Genomic DNA, 20,092 nt, shown 5'->3' on the forward strand with positions numbered 1-20,092 from the left:
CCCACCTCATCTGAGACTATAATTTAAATCAGCCTTCATTCGTGTGCTTTTCTCGAAGCTATTCATGTTAAATTGAAGTAAAGTAGGGGTAAAACAATTAGAGAACACAGCCATCTTCCGAAGTTGTCGTTACCATGGTTGCGAGGCAAACTGGGCAGAGGAAAATACCCCTAAAATTCCTGATAGGATTATGTTATCAAAACCATTGTAATTTTCCTCAGTATCTGATTATTTTATAATATTTAGCAATTAGTGAGTTCACAAAAAGAATTAATACTGGTAAAGCCATCGCTTATGCTAATTAAAATACATTACAATACGGAAATCATCGAAAAAGAAAGCCAGGTTTTCGAAACTGTGGTAAATAATCAAAATTTAAACTTAAATAATTCTTGTGTTGAAACTAAGTTAAAGAAAGTAAGTTTTACCTCCGCTCATCGTCTAATCCATATTTTTTACGTAATAGTATTTCGTAATCCCGACATTATTTTTCGATGACCCTGTATAATTACAATGCCGATAATGAATCAAGAAGTCGCGGATGATAAGAAAAAGCAACTGCATTGCAACTATTATAAGTAAACTTTTTTATCTCTATGAGACAATCACAGTTACAATTCGTTGCCTTTTATGACTTAGCAATAAAACTTGCTTCCAAGTGATGGTTTCTCGTTAACTTCTTATTCCTCTCAATCGAAAATACGAAGCATAATATTGCTTAAGTTCTCTACAGAACTTGCAGATCGTATGATTTTAAGCGCCCCCATAGTACACTATAACCAGATACATCTCTGCTTTAATCGCCATTCCAACAGGCAATTAGTTAACCGCCACTAATTTCTGTGCCGTCTACTAGGGCGGTACTGTCCACCACTTAATCAGGAAAATTATTTTTATATTCAGAAGTTTTTGGAAGCCAATATAAAAATCGGTTTTCAAATAAAAAATGAGAAACAGTAATAAATTACCAGAATTTTTTTTACTTTACACTGCTTGTTGCAGGATTTTCTGTATATGTTAGTAGTTTGTAGCAGATAGAAATTTTCCTTTCATTTTCCCAAGGAATGATACAAAATTACCAGTAAGTAATAACAAATGCTGCAGCGTGAATATTTAAGTTTCAGATTACAGTTAAAGGCTGTATTAAAAATCAGATGTGCTCTTCGTTAAAGATAAATTTAAATTTTAAATTTCTCTGTTTATGACATAAATTGATTCAATTCTGTTAATATACGTTCAACAAACTGACTAAGGAAAGTATGTAAGATTTAATAGATAAAGTATGTAAGAAACGAAAATCATTGAATTAGACTAAATTTTTCAGCTTGATGAAATTTATATCTTATTATAATTTATAATGCAAGTGAAACATCAAAAGGATTCATGGAGTAACTATAATTGTTTTTCATTTACAATATATTTAGAGATATCATTGCTAAAATTTCGCTTTAGCTGAGTATTATTTATAAAATAAAACTAACAGGAACACCATCCAAAAATTTATATTCGTGAAATTTATCAAGATCCAACTTTGTAGTTTGCTCTCTTCAACGTCGTCTATGATATCTATTCAATCATGATATCTATTCAATCAGAAACTGACTTATGTTGCAAATGGTCTTTAAGGATATAAGTATACAAGTTTTATATTTTAATTTTTTTTTTAATTCTTAGATAGTTATTTTAATTATCTGCCTCTAGTTAATCAAAGCGATCTTTAAATATTTCAACATTTCTTCCAGGTAAGGTTATAACTTTTCGTATGATATAAAAATGTAAGCAAATTAGCTGTGTTCTCCGTATTAATTACCAAATTAATTTTAATTTTTTATAGACATATCAAATGTAAATGTCTGGCAACGTGAATGTCAACTTCTTTTTCTTTCTTAAGGAAATGAAATGCAATTTATATTGTATTGCCACAGGGCACTTCTGCAAGAACAAAATGTTTATGATTGCAAGTTTATTTGTCCCTAATGAGAATTTAATTTGCATATAAACAGAAGTACACAATATAATTTAGAAATAGTTAACTGGTATTAAAAAACTTAACTAATAGTTTGCTTCAATGTACGAGGTTTATTATAAAGTTTTATTGCACTTTCAATCAGAAGGGCCAATTTTTTCTTTAGCGACTTTCCTTGTCAGTTGTTACGCAGTAAACCAACTTGGTTTTTTTTTTTTTTTTTTTTTTTTTTTTTTGTGTGTGTGTGTGTGTGTGCGCGCGTGTCTTTCCCTTCTTCTTCTTAAAAAGTCTCCTTGAAGAAAAATTTTTTCTTTGGGACATTAGTATTCCAGTGATTGAAAGGTTCCCGTTAATACTATTGAAAAGGCTAAATTCATCAAAATAAAAACTAATTTCCCAAACAATGGTACAAAAAGCACTTTAAAGTTCGTTTAAGAGCATGAAAGAACTTTCTATATTTAAAGTTGCGTAATAATCCTTCGTGATATTTTACAATTCATTGATGCGGTAAAACAAATAATGAAACAGTGTGACAACTGAATTTAAATTAGAGCTAATTATAATTGTGCACAGTATTTAGTTAGTTCCATTGAATGAATAAATGATTCTTTAATTAAGAATTCAGTTTAAAAAAATTAAAATGAGAAAAATCGAAATTTACAGCTTCCTTAACAGTTTTCTGTTTGATAGAGAAAGGATATATATTAAATAGTTTTAACTAATAAATAATTCAGGATTTTAATGTTTTTACAAAATGAGCATAAAGAATTAAAATGCTAACTAATAAGATTATAAGCACACTTAAAAACAAAATAACAGCAACAGGCAGTAAAAGAAGACATCGTACTTTTCTCAAACTTAAATAATTCACATCAATATGTTTATATGGGGAACTTTCGCGATATAAAAGCACAATCACATTTGAATATTCGCGTAAAAAAGGGAACATGAAGATACTCGTATATCACATGGTAATACTATTTATTTTTAATAATTTAACTCCTACATTAACTACTTAGTTTTTAAAAATATTATTCGATTTGTGGTTAGCAAATGGCATATGATTACAAATATTTTACATTTTAAAAGCTCTATCAGAAATACAATTGTTAAAAATTTACAAAATTTTGAATTCTAACAAATTCTTAATAATATTTGCCATTTAAAAGTTTTCTTCGAATAATCAGAATTATATATCTCAATGTCTTTTTTTTCCTCTAACTTTTCGATTCCAGTTCGATCAAACAACTCTTGAAACATTACTCTTACAGTGCTAGTATTTTAAAAAATAAAAGGAGATACTTAATTGGCTATCACTTACAAGAATATCACCTGAAAGAATCAATAAATTTTCTTACCCATTGTAGCTTTCATTTGATCAAAACATTCTATTACAATCAATAGCACCACTGACAATAAATAACTATGCAGAAGAAGATCAAGAAGCATTGATGTTATCTTTTCATATATAGTCTTGAAATGGAAATTTCTTACGTCATTAACCTAAATGCCATTTCAATCCTAAAATTTTCGGTTTGTATTATTTAATTCATAGACGGTGATAATATCCTATTTCTTATAATTCTGAGTTATTATCCAAAAAAGCTTGTATAATAAATATGTTAATGCCTTTGGGACAGTTTTTAGTCATATAAAATATTTGATTCTATTTTAGCATTTGATGTTTCAGAGCAAAAGCATCACAATGAATAACCGGTCTTTCATTTTTACAACGTGCATCTTTTACAGCAGTATATAATTCAACCAGGTTTCAATAAACTAATTTACTGGAATTAGTTATTTAAAGATGCATTCTCAGATGAATGGTATCAGTTGCAAAATAAAAATCAGGGTGTCACTCAAATATCAATAACAGTTTCTTAACAGTTTGCCTAAATTATCCAAGTTACGATAGACATGTGCGAATTGTAGAAAGAAACATATTTCCTCACCAAAAAGTCATTCAAAGGATTGGCAACTACTGGCCATGAAATTCTGGAGTTATTCTCACAGCAATTGTTGATACAGTTGATCCTTACGAAATCTACTTAAAACCACAGTTTTGTAGAATTCTACGAAAAACCGAGATGGCCATGATTGTAAATGATATGCTCCGAAACTCCCGTCCATCATTATTCCATTCTTAATCCTTCTAACATTTCAAGGCTGAGTAACCTTGTCAGCTGTCACTTCAATACACAAGCGATGAAAGGCATTTCAAAACGAGACACGATATCAGAGATTTATCCAGCAAAGACTTAGCTAACCTTTATTTAAACAAAAAGGAAACTGACTGACATTTTGCAAAAGGTTTTCTTGCGGTTTCTGAATAGTATATAAAGTGTATTTTAGTGGTATTCTAAGATAGCTAAAACTATAACAATAAAAGTCACCTGTTTACTAATTTGTTGTCAAACTTTGTGCATTTTAATTACTATTAAAAGCAGGCTAATGAATTTCTAAATTCGTCCTTGCTCCTTATCCTACCCTAATCGTTTTCAAATCTGAAACTTAGAAGAGGAATTCATAAATTCTTTTACGCAGAATTATTCTTTTAAATTAATATTTAAAAAACGTTAAATAAGTGAAAAATTAATTTTCTAAGCATAATTTAATTATCATCGCAAGTTCTAAAATTTGCTCAATAATTTGCCTATCCAATAAACTTCTAATGTTCAGGGAAATTCTGAATATATAACAGCATTTCTGTAGCATATATGAATGTATATACAGTTTTGCCACCTGCTTAAAAGACATGAGCTCTGACAATGACTAGTATTCCTGAGGACATAAATAAACACGGACATTAAAGACAGCCCCTTTCTAAGATTACTATCTTCACAAAAGACCCAAATTATCTCGAATTGTGCTATCGGTAAATTTGAAGCATGTAAATCTTTGATTCATTAGACTTTCTAAATCTTTCAAAATAACGACAAAGTTATTAAATGATGGACATTTTTAACCTCACAACTGTTGAAATAGGATCGGTTTTCAGAAAGGTTTGTTTAGTTTGCTAGCCTCATGTTCACTGCCATAGGCTGATCTATGGCAGTGAACAAATTTGCGTCAATGAAACTGTCAGCTCTTGAACAACTAATATTGTCCACAGCGTTGAAAATCAATTCTTGTGAAGATTTGGGCTTTGACAGTTATATTCATAATCATCTTTTTTAGCGGACAGGTTTCAGTTATCCACTCGGCTGAAATATCCGAGATAAGCAGTGGGTATAATTTAGATCCTTTGATTCGCATGAAAATTTAAAGGAAATTAGATGACTTGACTGTTCGCTTCTGTTCTGGGACTCCTCGCTTCTGTTCTGGGAGGAAAGTGTCCTTTCATAGAAAGTGCGGTGATGAAGATGAACAGATCTTAAATTTTTCAAGGATTCTACCTGGATCAGGCGGGTTAAAATCCTAAGCTTAACTGGAGATTTTCTCTATTTCTGCTTAGAAACATCTTGCACTAAGATGAGGCAGACTGCCTTATCCGTTAATAAACCAAAAATATATCTTAATGTGCACCTCTTTCTTCACTAAAAATACTACTTCTTGTGACCTAGTTAAGTATTGGACCAAGAAGCTTATCTTCACGAACAGGTAGGTTTATTGATTGGGCTACCTGAAATTGTAAGAAAAAGGTCATCATAAGTATTACTGAGTTATCATATTCGCATAATTTCCAGCTCCGATCGTAACCGGTAGCTTCCATAGTAGTAACATAACGCTCGAAAGAAAGCACATAAACAATGGCTTGTGCTTCAGTTTATGTAATGAAGTTTTATATGTAATGAAGTTTTAAATACAATAAACTCTAAGACGACCATCCATGTATCTACATGTTTCGGTCCTCTTAGGCAAATAATGTTGTTAGAGGTTACATTTAGAGATGATCGTCTTAAGAAAGTGGCTGTGATAAAATAGTTCACTATGTCAGTATTTCCTTCAACTAGGTTCTATATAACTCAACACAAAAGTTTACATAAATGACAAGTATCGTTAGAGAAAGATGGCATATTTTTTATTCAATACTAATATTTATTTAACAATACCCAATTACAATATGAAATAATTTTCTCAGTGTGAAACCCCATGGTATGCTTAAGAACATCTGAGCTTTTAACTGTTAATTAAGACACAATAACACGCCGAATAAATACGCTGATTTTTGTTGTTCGACTTCTGAATTAGCTTTTAACTGTTGTTTCATAGGCCCTCAATATCTTGCTCATCATATTAGAAGATGAATTTCTTCTCTTTTAGAAAATACATAAATCTAATTACCCACGCGTGTCCGGAATTTTACACAGGAAGTAAATGTGCTTAACTAAATGTAATCACTAAAAGCTTTAAACATAATTTTTTTAAGAATACCGCCTCGACAGAAAACAAACAGCAAATAGAACCTTGCGTTGCCTTCTTAAGACAGATTTCTGTAAGCTTCAAATCTGAAGAAATCATGTTTCCACATTTTGCGCAGTTTTTCTATGCCTTGATTAAAAACGTTTAATGTCTAATAAATGTAATTAAAAATGTACCAAAAAGCAATTCCTAATTTTTCGCGGCATCATATTACATTAAAATTCACGTCAGAGAGAGAAAATTCTATTCGCAATGAACGTTCACAGACACCAAAGAAAGAACACAGTTCATTCACACTGCACCCTTTAGGACGCCACATGTTAAATACGGATTTTGTTAAAGATCGCGGTATGGGTCAAGGGCGTGGTTATTCATTTTTAACGAGTACAACTCGGAGATCTCTTGTATGCTGCAGTTGTAACTCAGTAGGGGTCAGCGACTTTTAACTCATAAGCTCGGTTAAATATTTAATTTAGTAAAAAAAGTAAGTAAAAAAAGGTCTAAGAGTAATGATATATGGATACAAGAAAGAATATAACTAATGTTAGATCTGCATTATCATTTCTTTCTTTGCGAAGGTCTATCCTTCAAAAATTTTTTGCTACCATTGTCGTAAACTACAGCTGCTTCCATTATAAATCACTCTTAAATACATACGTACGCATATTATTAGACTCAAAGGAAATATTTTCAAAATTATTACATCTAGAGAGTGAAGCAATAAAATTTCAGTATCTTGACAGTAATAATTTTCACTAAGCATTGAATGATATGTTCACTAAGCATTGAATGGTGGTTAACTTGGTATGATCAGACATATATTTATTTAAGTAACTTTTCAGTAACTTGGTATGTTCAGACATATATTTAATTAACTTTTCAGTAACTTCGAATGTTCAGACATATATTTTATTAAGAATTTCCGATTTAATTTTTAAGCGCTACACTCGGTTGGTTACAATTTTTTTTTATATAATGGATTACAAATTTTCAAACTGTTTCATATCCGCACTAACCTTTGGGCAAAGAAAAACTCATGTTATTTATATGATGTATTTTTATATTAAAAAACTAGAAACATTTTTTGCTTTGTGGTATGGTGCATTAACATGCATAAGCAACCTATTTTTATCATGATATTAATCTCGTATTTAAGGCAAAAATCACATTTTTTAAAACATTAACATAATGGTTCTTTCTCTTAGTTTGGCCCACCAGCGGCCGAGTGGTAAAGACGCTGAACACTGGTAGTTCGGTCTGAGGTTCGAATCCCGCAAACGGGCTGGCTGCATGGGCGTTTTCGTGGTTTTCCCCATGTGTAACGTGTATACGAGCCAGTTTCCCTTAGAAAGTCCTCCACGAAAGGCATCCCTCCCTTTAGGCAGATAGCCCTCGTGTGCTTTGCCATAATTAAATACACCACACCACCACACCACTTTCTCTTAGTTTCATCTACAACGTGTAAACTTCTTGGATCTTCAATGTTCACCCGCATCCCAGTCTATTACTGACGCTGATTGGTTTTTTACTCACTTTACGGATATCATCTGATCCGCTACGAATATACTGTGACATTTTTTTTTTCATTAATAAAGAATATCGATATATATTACTAAAATGCCCCAAAGATAATTAATCACATTCATCAGTGTTTTTGAGACAACAATATGCAGCCATATTACGAGCAAAAGATAAGGTCATTATTAAAATTAAAAAGTCAAGGCACCAAACAAAAACTGAATAATAATCATACCGAGAGGTAAAATATTAGTCCAATATTTCATTTGCTTTACCTCGTTCATAATTTTAGCCTTTTTTTTTTCTAGAGTTAGAAACATTTTATTGCTTATTAAACAATGTTATTCTGATTATTCTAGCTTTCTAGAGCAATAGAATTTAAAGCGATTTTTTTTAAACTATACCAATTTTATTTTTCGGCACACATTTTCCTTTCCTAATTCGGGTATAAATCACATTCTTGAACGATCCTTTATTAATACGACTCAATGATCTTTGCTTAATATAATTTTTTCAGCATTTCTCTTTGTGTATACTTATACAGTAGAACCTCAGATACGAGGAAAGTATGAGAGAAAAATTCGTCTCGAGTATTTTGAGGAACTCGAGTAACATTGACTCGAGTAACGAACAACGAGCCAGGCTGTTGGTACGCATGGGGCGTTTCTCGGAGAATCCCTCTTGAGATCACTCAGTGTTCTTTGATCTATGTGTTTGTGCGCTTGTCAGTTAATTGCTTTATACATTTAACGTGAAAATAATTATTTCACGATGCCTTCCAAGAGGACTGTTACCTCAGATAGTGCTGCAAAGAAAAAGAAGGAAGCCATGGCTGTTGAAATTAAGAACGAAATCAAACATAAGCGTGGTGTAAGAGTGACGGAACTGGCGAAGACTTCGACAATCTGCACTGTTCTAAAGAAGAAGGAAGAAATTAAGAAACTTGATTTGGCGAGTTACCGTTACTTCCAAAACTTTTAGATGTTGAGAAGCTGTTGTTGGTGTGGGTTAACAAGAAGCAGTTAAAAGGCGATTCAATTTCGGAAGCTATCATTTGTGCTAAGGCTAAAAATCTGTACTTAGACCTTCTTCGAAAAACTGTAAGTACGTCGACTGAAGATGAAACGGCATTTAAGGCAAGCCGTTGATGGTTCGAAAAATTTAAAAGGCGAACCGGTGTTCTTTCTTCGTCTTCACCACATCCCTATTGCCAGTCAGGACTCTTCATAAAAGTAAACTACGGTTATATTATTTACTAATGTTATTTATTAGGAAAATTAATTTTTATGTTAATATTTTTAGAGGTGAGAACGGATTAACCATTTCAGGGGCGATGGTTTCGCCTTGAAACCGCATTTTCAACATTTTTTTTAATTTAGAAAATTTGGTTTTTTTTTCTCAAAACCGCTGCTAAAATTAAATTACTTCTTAAAGCTGATAACAGATGACAGCAGCAAATCTTTCTGGGCATCCATTAATTGTTACGAATCATTCAAAAATAGCTTCTTTTGCAACCTACTCTTTTTGACGCATTTTAAAAGCAAAAAACCCCCAAAATTTTAATTTTTCCACAATATATTTTATAAGCAGGCATTAATGAGTAATGAAATGTCCTTAGTTCACAAAAAAAAAAAAGTAATGGAACCCTTTTAAATTTGAATGTCATTGCGGTTTCAGTATGAAACCACCGCCCCTCTGGGACATCGAAGAAATGATCAGATGACGCAGTCGCGAGATTTTTTGCAGTTGTGTTTATTGCTTTCGGACCACTGCTGTAAACAGTTGCACAATATCTTCGTTTGAGTGGCTTCAAAGATGAGGATTTATGGAGCTTTTGAGAAAGGGAAAACATTTCTTATTTTTTACAGAGACACAGAACACACTGAAAAACACTCGTAGTTGCGTTTTTATTATGCTTCTCTTAGCGGTCGCTTTTCTCATGCTTCTAGTTCATAGTAAAATAATTGTATGCATCTTAATTTATTTTATTTTTGCATATAATTTTCTTAGTTTTAAACATAATTTTTTAAAATATTTCATAGTTTTATGCAAGTAATTTAGTGCATTATTAGTTACCTTTTGTCTCATACTTTTTTGTTTCCTGTTTTAAATTTTTTATTTATAATTAAAAATGCGTGTTTATGCAAATATTACTTACTTTATTAGTTGTTCAGTAATTTACTAGTATAATCTGCGATTTGGGTTACGTTTAGATACTTTTCAGTAAAGTAAAGATAAATAAGCAAATGTCTAGTCTTAAGTGCTCTAGACGGGCGCTGGTTTCAAGGCGAAACCGGTACCCTTTCCATAAAGGGGGACGAAAAAAATTTTTTTAAACTCATTTATGTTGTCTATAGGACCATTGCACGTCATTATGCTTACTTTTTCATAACTTTTAAAAAATCATAACATTGCGCCCCTGAAAGAGTTAACTAGATTTCCTACGGTTATATTATTTACTAATGTTATTTATTAGGAAAATTGATTTTTATGTTAATATTTTTAGAGGTGAGAACGGATTAACTAACTAGATTTCCATTATTTTCAATGGGGAAAGTTTGTTTCTAGATACGAGAAATTCGCTATACGAGCTCAATGCTGGAACAAATTAAACTCGTATCTCGAGGTTCCAAGTCGTCGTATAAAAGAGCTAATTCTTTCTTAAAACCGAATTTGTACAATTGCAGTTCTGAAAAGTAAAAAGTTCCCCCCCCCCCCGCACCGAATCGCTGAAAATTATTTCAGAAAAAATAGTGCTAGTTAATAAGTAATAGATCAACAATACCAATACGGTAGATTCCAGACTAACGTGGTTAATTCTGGAAATGACGTCCATGGTTAACCCAAAAGCACGGTTGATACAAATTTACCAATACAGTAGACTCCCGATTAACGGGGTTAATTCTGGGAATGACGTCCACGGTTAACCCAAAAGCACGGTTGATACATCAGATTAAGGGCCGGGGGGGTGGGAACAGGAAAAGGAAATATGAATACTATTGATGATTTATTTCTATTTTTAAGCAGTTTAATTTGGAGAATAAGTTCACTTGGTTATGTAAATTAAATCAGCATTGAAAACAAGAACATATTTCAAAACAGGAATAACAGTGTATTAATTTATTTCACTGCTCGATTTCGTTAGGAGAGAAGCGATTTATTTTTACGACTAGATGCTTGTGCAACCAGCCGTTTAAAACATTATAAAATATATATTTAATAATTTTAAAGAATACAGGCTAGCGTAATTTCATAAAAATATTTAATATTTCTAATCAGACATCTGATGATTTAAATTACCTTTTTTTGCTTAAATAATGCATATTAAAAAAGTAGAAGAAATATTCTTGAAGGTCTGTTTATTGTTTTTAAGTCGCCTGCTTTTTTTTAATTCAACTACAGACAGATTAAATTCGAAAGTTAAATAAGTATGCTTTACTGAATGGCAACACAATAGCATGTAGAAGATAAACATATTTTATTTCAGTCAGTGGCAACACACTGCTTTTAAACAGCCGAGTTTTTTTATTAAAACTAAAAGATAAATATCATTCCTTTTGTTTAATGACAACAGTGTGGGATGCTGAATGTAAAAATCAACGAGGTTAAAATAAATGGAGTAAGCCTTCTCCGTACGTCCTGCGCAATGAAAATGAAACCATGACACGTCACGGTTTGACATCATACTTATCATGGTCGCTGCCATATGCGAACTTCTCGTTGGTTTTATTTATATTCTAATTAGTATTACCTATATGTTAGTTATACATCACTGAACGTTTATAAATCTCCCGTTCTAATTTTAATACTTAACATAATTAATTTTCTGCTTAGTATATAGAAAATTCGCAAGGATTTCAAATAACTGTTTCAAATTTATTTCTGAGTCTGCGGACGTTGATATTTGCTCTCAATAAGATTGATTTGCTCTCAATAATAAGTCAATGTGATTTTATTTAGCAATATATTTCGTAGTCTCATACGTACGCTGAATGTCGACTATGATATGTAGTGACGTCTTCTTGTTGACATTTTCTTGGCTTCACTTTTGTGACGTTATGCTTACTCCATCTTCTAACCTCTTTGGTAAAAATGTTTTACTTTCAACATTGCTGCCACTACTGGTTTTTAAATCACTAAGTCTGTTGATCAAAAAATCCATTAAATTCGTACAAAATATCAAATAAATAAAAATAAATTCGAAATTCATAATTCGGGCTTCGAGGTAGATGTGTTTACGTTGAGGAAAACATGTGTTTAAAATCTGATGGCTCTACATTACAGAACCATTAGGATTTTATATTGTGATGCAGGTAACATGAAAAATTTGTAGCGTCCTTGACGGGATTCCAACGCCAGACTTTATGGTACTAGCAGGATGTGCTTTCTATTTAACCACGAAGGTGCCAAGTAAGGAGGGAGAAAAACATTACATTCTCCCCCACTTAAGCAGTTACTGTGGTGGCAGGGACACTATCGCCAATTCTGGTGGCAACGAATTGTCACCCACAATCATTTAGCTCAAGTATCATTCATAAAGTTACTAGGTTTTTGAAGCAGGAAACATAAGACGAGAATACTATATATAATATTTAAACTCCGGACCTTCCGATTGCCAGGCGGACGTGTTTCCATTTACACCACGAAAGACACAGAGGACAGAAATACCTTAGAAGATGCTGACTTTTTTTCCACAATATGAGGAAAGTGTAAACAAAGATACATAAATACACACACACATACAGATTCATATTATTCAACAGTAGATATGATTTAGAAATTTATTTCTAATGGATGCTTTAACAAATGCTTATCTATTCCAGATTATATATAATTAAAGTTAAAAAAAAATTCTTAATCACTTGCGCTAAAAAGACGTGCGACGCAAGTCGAGTTGCTTTTGTCTCAAACCGCGAGCGACGTGAACACCACGCAGATAGGCATTTATCGCAAAAATGAAAATAACGTGGTGCACACGTCGCCTAACAACGAGATTGTTTGTTTCTTGAGTTTGCACTCGCAGACGCGGAGCGGCGTAAATGAGACACTTTACCGCTTGTTATATTGTAGCGCACGGCACCGCAACCGTTGAAGTTTAGTCATAGCGCAAATGGTTAAATACTGTGACATAATCTGCAGCCACTGCTGTTATTCCCCGCATTTTCTTCTTTTTGCTTTTTCCGTAAAAATTTTGCTTTATTCTGCTGATTTGGAATTGTTATCGAATCGTCGAAATCCCGCTCATTTGTATACGAAAACATCGAAAATATATCGCTTACTGTGATCAAAAAGCCAGTTAATGTCATCAAAATGTTATAGACTGAATTTCTTAAATTAATGTCGTCAGATAGAGTCGAAATGGAAAAGAGAAATTGCCAAATAACAGAGACATGTCGCCGAATACGGGTTAATTCGCTAAGCATCTTGCTCAGAAAATACAATAAAGAACTATTTTGAGCATGCCACCGTTTTAATGAATGCTGGGAAAAAATGTTGAAAAACCTGGATTAAAGTTGAAAAACTAATAATGTCTCCAACCTTACAGGAGTAGCGAGCAATTTAATGGCTTGCGTGGAAACTGATGAAAAAGCTCAAGTTGCAGCATCAATAATAAAATACGTCTGTTCGTTTCAAATAAATCCTAACACATATTGTGATTAATTTTATGAGGAAGAAGATTGAAATAATTTCCGGTAATATTATGAGTCCGAACGGTTCATAAATGAACGTTTTCATAACAATTCCACAAAGTGAACTGTTAATGACTTTTTCGCCTAATTAAACGGCTGTAAAAATATGCATTTATGCTTTTCTACTTGTACTTATATCATATAAATTAAATTCCATTAAAACTTTGTAGAATAATTTTCTCATTACTTCGTATTAACATTCGGTTAATGCTTCAAAATATTCATGAACAAACGTGATCACATAAAGCGGCGCCTACTGTATATCCTAAGTTCATGCGATATTACATTAGGAGTTAAAATTCTCATTACTTAGTATTAACATTCGGTTAATGCTTCAAAATATTCATGAACAAACGTGATCACATAAAGCGGCGCCTACTGTATATCCTAAGTTCATGCGATATTACATTAGGAGTTAAAATTCCAAATTCTTCTGAACTGAATAAATACCCCTAACAGTAAAATTATATGAAATGAAAAATGCTTCTGTTTATTTGGATCATGCTTATCTCTTCACTTGCACTCTGTCCAGTATTAGTGAATCATTTATTATCTACCGCCGTTCCAATTCGAGTTATTGTTATAAAATGAATTGCCTGTAAATCATTCGTCAGAATTACCGCTTCCTCGATAGAGGAATTCCACACACATACAAACAGAACCCGAGTGTTTGGCTGACTCAGCTGACTGATTAGAAAACGTGACAGAATCCGTTGGAAGGCACCAACTCCGTGCTCAGAAATTGTAATAGCGCAATTTCTAGGTTCTTCCTCTTACCAAACCCAAAACAACAGAAAAAAAAACCTCTTTAAGATATTTTCCTGTACTACTTGAATTTTTAAAATGGGTGCAGAAAAGTTGCAGAAGCCTTAAAGGTGCGTGCTCAAATACAAGATTATCAGGCCATGCTTGTCACTGAAGTAAATTCATTTTTTATTTCTTCGTTGTTAAAAGTCAAAGGTTTTAAACCAATCATCGGTAGCTGTCAGATGCATGCGATATAAATGTACGGAACAAAATTACATTGTTGCAAAATAATAAAGAAGATTTTTTATGTATATTTTTAAAATAATTAAAGACTCCTTTCCCTACCTTATTAACAATTTAACCGCGTAATAGTAGTTTATTTTTAGCTCAAACATTGTTGTGGAGGCTTAATGAATGTAGTAAATTTAATTACTCAAGACAATGTAGTTAAAATAAAAACTAATTATGCAGGAAGTAGAGCAAGATATTTGGATAAAACACAAGAGAAAAATAATATTTTGTGTCCAATCTGGTTCCTTCAAAAAACTATCCCTATAATACTATATTTCCGAGTAATTTTTCGATTTCTACTCAAGAGAAAAAAAGAATCTAAGAGCAATCTTCTCAAATGCCGTGATTACGTCTAAATGCGTAGCACATAAGGGACAATAAATCATTTTTTTATTATCTCTTAAAACTCATTTTCAAAAAAATTACTCTATGCTTCTATCTAACATAAATTTCTATAAATACATGAAATATATTGATACTAATTAAAAGCATGAAATGCCTTGCAATTTAATAGCATTTATACACAGGAAAATAAGCATTTTAAAGTATAAATTTTCGTTGCTTAATTTTTATTATTTCATTAGTGTTTTGTTATATAAATATTTTTAGCTTGCGAATTAATCATGTTTTAAAAAAGCTTTATTAAATGCATCTTCTTGTTAAACACTGGTACACTTTACGTAAAATATTCTTAAAGAAAAAGGTCATACGTTAATATATGATTTTTACCTTAACATGCCTGTTTGAAATTCCCACCCATTTTACATATGATGCTTAAAATTTAGGAAACATGATAAAGTAAATTTAAAAGATTTATTACTTAATTTTTATGTTACAGGGAAAAGGAGTTATTCATTTTCTATCAAAATACAATGAAACTTCTCATAATAATATCCCCCTATGGAATCACATCTAATAATTCCTAGTATTTAAAGAACAGACATAAATATCCTTATTTGAACATAACCTCTCTGAAGCAGTGAGGCTATTGTTTAATATATAGTTCATTTATTATTTTTACACTGTATTAGACACGCTGCAGAGTTTCATTTATTTTTATTAATAGTTTTTCAATTTGTTAGCCTTTTCTAAGTCCCCTTGCGTTTCCTCGCCAGGATGTAAATTAGCTAGGGTGAACGAGTGTATTTAAACTAATGTAGCGAAAAGTTTAGTCAGAGCATAGTTTCGCTACTGTGAACGCACGTTATTATTTCTATTAGCTGTTAAACTTCAATATCGGCTTCGCATTCTTGCCGCCGAATTATTATCCTGCCGGTGTAGAACAATCGACTTATTATCCTGCCGGTGCTGCCAGAGTCAACATGTTAGATTAAACTGAACTGTGTAATATTGTACTACTCTTGCTCTTAGATTTAGTGTTACGTTTCTCACCGCTAGTGGTCCTTGATTGCAAGCACGTAAGTTCGTGCCGTCTGTAAACTATTGTGTTCAATAAAAGATTAATAAGTGTTTTACACTCTTCTCCTGTGGTACTCATCTTCCAGTCTTTGAGAGAAGTCACAAGATTAACATTTAAGTAGATCTAGTTACATTGCACGGCAGCCAAAAATACTAAATTCCACAACGTAAGTATCGCAGGACAATGTACAGTAAGTGCTACATCGGTATACCCCCCACTTTAAAACACGTCCAACTTGGTATATCTCCTCTTTGGACACGAACGTTTTTAGACTCGAAAACATGAGTCATGACTGTGGGCCTTACACTTGCTTATATCTTTCGAGATAATGCTACAACCGCCCATGAGCGTTAATGTGCCTATTACTAACTTTCAGCAAACAACTCGGGTTATAACTCTGATTTTTCTAGTGATTTCGTGTTGTCTCGGTTAAAGTTTCTGTAAATTTATGAAAACGGAGGTTTAGGAAAGTCTGTAAATTCATTAACAAGTGATTTTAGAAAAGTTTTAAAAAAAATCAAGCAACGAAGAAATTTGTTAGGATCACCATGGAGGTGAAATAAGAGATTTTAAAAGCATACATACATTATGTGCAGGACATAGAGCATGAAAACATTTACGTTCAATATCATGTGAAGTACTCCATTTATGTACATTATATATTTCACCCATTGCATTAGCACTCAGTGTTGTTATAACAAGAATAGGAATTTTCATAAGAACGAATTACTAATTGTCTTCTCTTTATTTCTTACTGGAAAGTTCTTTTGGTACATGTCTAAGAATCTGGAACGATTAATGACGTATACTGGGGTACTGCTGCATTTTATAAAAACAACTATAAACGTAAATGCGAGGATTGGGGGAAAATACTGTAAACCGTCTCAAAGACGAACGTTTTATACCGATTTTATTTATATTTTCGGGATATCCTTGTCATTTTAACATTACGCGTAGAATTATTACTTTAGCTCTTCAATTACTTAATATGTCCAGTAGTAATATAAGAGTAAAATTATAAAAACTACATGAAATCAAATTCGCTATTAGTCATTAATAATAATTTTAATAATTTAAAATCAAATTCATTTTACTCTTGCACACAAATTTCATGTAAAACAATAAATAATACTGACTCAATTTTTACTGCTGAACTCTCTTTCTTTCTTTCTTTCTTTATGTATACATATAAGTTCTTTGCAGAATAGGTTCAATATTTAAAATGGAATATTTTCACAATTAATTTTAATGCAAAGTTGGAGTCGTAGAAAATAGTTAATTATGTTACGCGAGTTAAAATGGATTTTGTCACATATCCGATGACTGCTCCAGAACTAGATTATATTAACTGATTAGAAGATGCACTTATAATTCAAATATTTTGATTTTTCATTGAAGAGTTTTTGCGAGTAATAGGGATGAAATTTAACTTATGTCATAGAAGATAATACAAACTTATTCGTTCGCAGTCAGCACGAATATAATCAAACACGGTCAATCAAAAAGACAATATAAGTATAATAGCACCTTATTAACTGGCATTCACCGTTGTAATTAGAAAATTTGTCCTTAAATACTACTACATTTTTCTTCTATTATTTACGTGTATTTTAAATAATCAATTTTTCTCCAAAAATTTATTTTTTCCCAAAAAGATCATCGAGAGGGGACAGAAAAAATTGGTGTTTGAAACAACCGTATGATTGTGGAATTTTATTCCGACTTCAATTGGCGATCGCAGTTCAGATCAAAAGCAAATTCTTGTACAAGTTTGAGTACACTAAGTAAAATTCGAGATAACGAACAATTTTCTTTTATTAGTAATTATTTGAAAAATTAAGCAAAGCTTCTAAAAAAACTTAAATTCGAGGCAATGAGCTCAGAATTAGAGGTTGGTTTAGTTTATTTGATTACGTAAATTAGGCAAGTTTTATCTGCTTAAGGAGACGGAAGACTTTCGGACTTTCTCAGGTAAACTGACTAATATCAGTTTTACACACGAAGAATACTACGAAAACGCCCGACCATTCCGCCATACCATTCGCCAAGATTTGAACGTTGGTGAGCCCTCAGAATAAAAAAACATGTAATATAATATAATGTAAATAAGTCACTAAAAGTTTATTGTTCTTTAGCACACTCTTAATCAAAAGACAATAAAATCTTTTATGTCAACAAACTTCCTCAACACTTCTTAAAGTTACCAATATTCTTGCAAAAACAGTGAATTCTCTAACACAATAATCTCCGCAGAAGACGAAAGCTGTCTTAATACTTTTCAACTATCTCGTTCTTTTTTTCCCCCCCCCCATCTCCAACCACAATTCCTAAAAATTTTCTTCGTTGCCTGACTCTTTCCAAAATTTACAAAAAATTTACACGAAAAAACATAAAATCACTTGAAAAATCAGAGTTACAATTTTTTACTGAATAGTAGCAACGGGCAGTCGTACCATTCTCTCGAAAGAGGTAAACACGTGTTGTGCAGGCAGTTGTGATTCATCAACTGCAGTCGGTAAAGAGGTAAACACGTGTTCCGCAGGCAGTTGTGATTCATCAACTGCAGTCGTATTCCGAGCAAATATCTAATAGCACACAAAAGCTCAAACAGGGCGCATTCCACGTTGGATGCCTTTCAAAACGGACGCATACCCACGTATCAATGTACATTGAATCCAAATCAATACCTAAGCATTTCAATAACTTCAAAATTCAATCATTCAATGAATGTCTGGTAAATTTCATCAAATACAATCTGCTGAAGTCTCTATCTATTGTTCGTCTTTTCACACCAGTAGATTCGAATTGGTAACGGTGAACTTGCGACACGGAATGACTTTGAAAATGACATGACCGCGTTCATCAACATCCGACAACAATTATTCTCTCGATTCTAGTTTAGCTTCTGCAATGGTGTGAAGAAGAATTATGATGAGTTATTATTTGGTTCCAGTTCAACAACTTTTATCTTTCTTAAAGTCTAGCAACTGTTTTACTCATAATCTTCGGACTTCGCACCCGTACAAGAACAAATATGTTTAAAATGGGCAAAAGAAACTTCGTCATGGTCTTGAAATAACTTAGATTTGCAACGAACACACACCCCAACCAAAAGGAAATTAGTACAGATTGCTTGAATTCAGACAGCATAAAGTACACGATTTAATTTCAGAATTATTCGTTAAAATTCAAATAAAAAACCAGTTGCTGATATTAATAAAAAAATTAAATGTAATTCATCTTTTTGCTTCAAAATTACTATTAAAAGTTATTTTTTAAAAATCAGTAATTCTTTATTTTTTGTCTATGAAATACTTTAATATACATTCTGTTTGAAATTATCGAAAAATTTGTGTTTCACAGGAAAACTGTTTAATAATTTAAGTGCTACAGGAAACTCTAACTGAATCCGATTTTTCATTATTATTTTACCTGCTCATTGAAGAGTTTAACTCATATTTCTATTTAACTATTATTAATGTTTCAGTAGTTCCCGCAATGTACCTTTTCTAGGACGGTTCCATACGATATTAATTTTCTGCGGAGGGTGGTTTTTTTTTTTTTTTTTTTTTTTTTTTTTTTTTTGGGGGGGGTCGTTGTCTTAGATATGTATTCAACGCCGATCTTTGTTTTTCACAGGTTACTTAGAGGCGGTCTCTTCGAGACGGTTCATTGCACATAGAATTAAATGATATGGCTTTATTTTTAAATAAATTAATATGGGAAGAATTTTGTCTTTTTTCCTCAACAATGGGACATGTCAATACAATCCAAATGAATCATCTGCCAAATTTATTGTCCACCTAGAATTACAATGCACTTTCTTGAGTTGATCACCTCCAGAATATTTAATAATACAACTTAACTCTACAACAGATTTGACTTAACGCAAATTATGTATTCCAGTGCGAAAACAATGAAACACTTTGTGTGGCGTCACTCCTGGAAGAGATAATTTTGCGAATATAAACGGATACTAGCATTGAACGTTACCTCTTTAAAATGACCACTTTAGCTAAATATTAAAATCATCTGATACCGTCAATGATAGTCATAAAGAAGATTCATTTGTCTTTTACGTTCCTTTCAACAAAGAAT

The 20,092-nt window shown here is 32.2% G+C and overlaps 1 protein-coding gene across 3 annotated transcripts in view; it reads right to left on the reverse strand.

Annotated features, from left to right (window-relative positions):
- LOC118200800 (inverted formin-2-like) overlaps positions 1–20,092 on the reverse strand; it is a 358,115-nt gene that overhangs the window by 196,410 nt on the left and 141,613 nt on the right. Inside the window, exon 1 of one of the 3 annotated variants that reach the window (XM_085820650.1) lies at positions 3,325–3,444. The exons of the other annotated variants lie outside the window; for them this stretch is intronic. Coding sequence (XP_085676776.1) covers positions 3,325–3,415 — 91 coding nt within the window. The 5' untranslated portion in view covers positions 3,416–3,444. Of the gene's footprint in view, positions 1–3,324; positions 3,445–20,092 lie in introns of those variants that run through there. 3 annotated transcript variants of the gene reach the window in all.

Source organism: Stegodyphus dumicola, chromosome 7, assembly GCF_044657685.1.
Source record: "Stegodyphus dumicola isolate Sdum_Otavi_A_Nest chromosome 7, ASM4465768v1".
NCBI lineage: Eukaryota > Metazoa > Arthropoda > Arachnida > Araneae > Eresidae > Stegodyphus > Stegodyphus dumicola.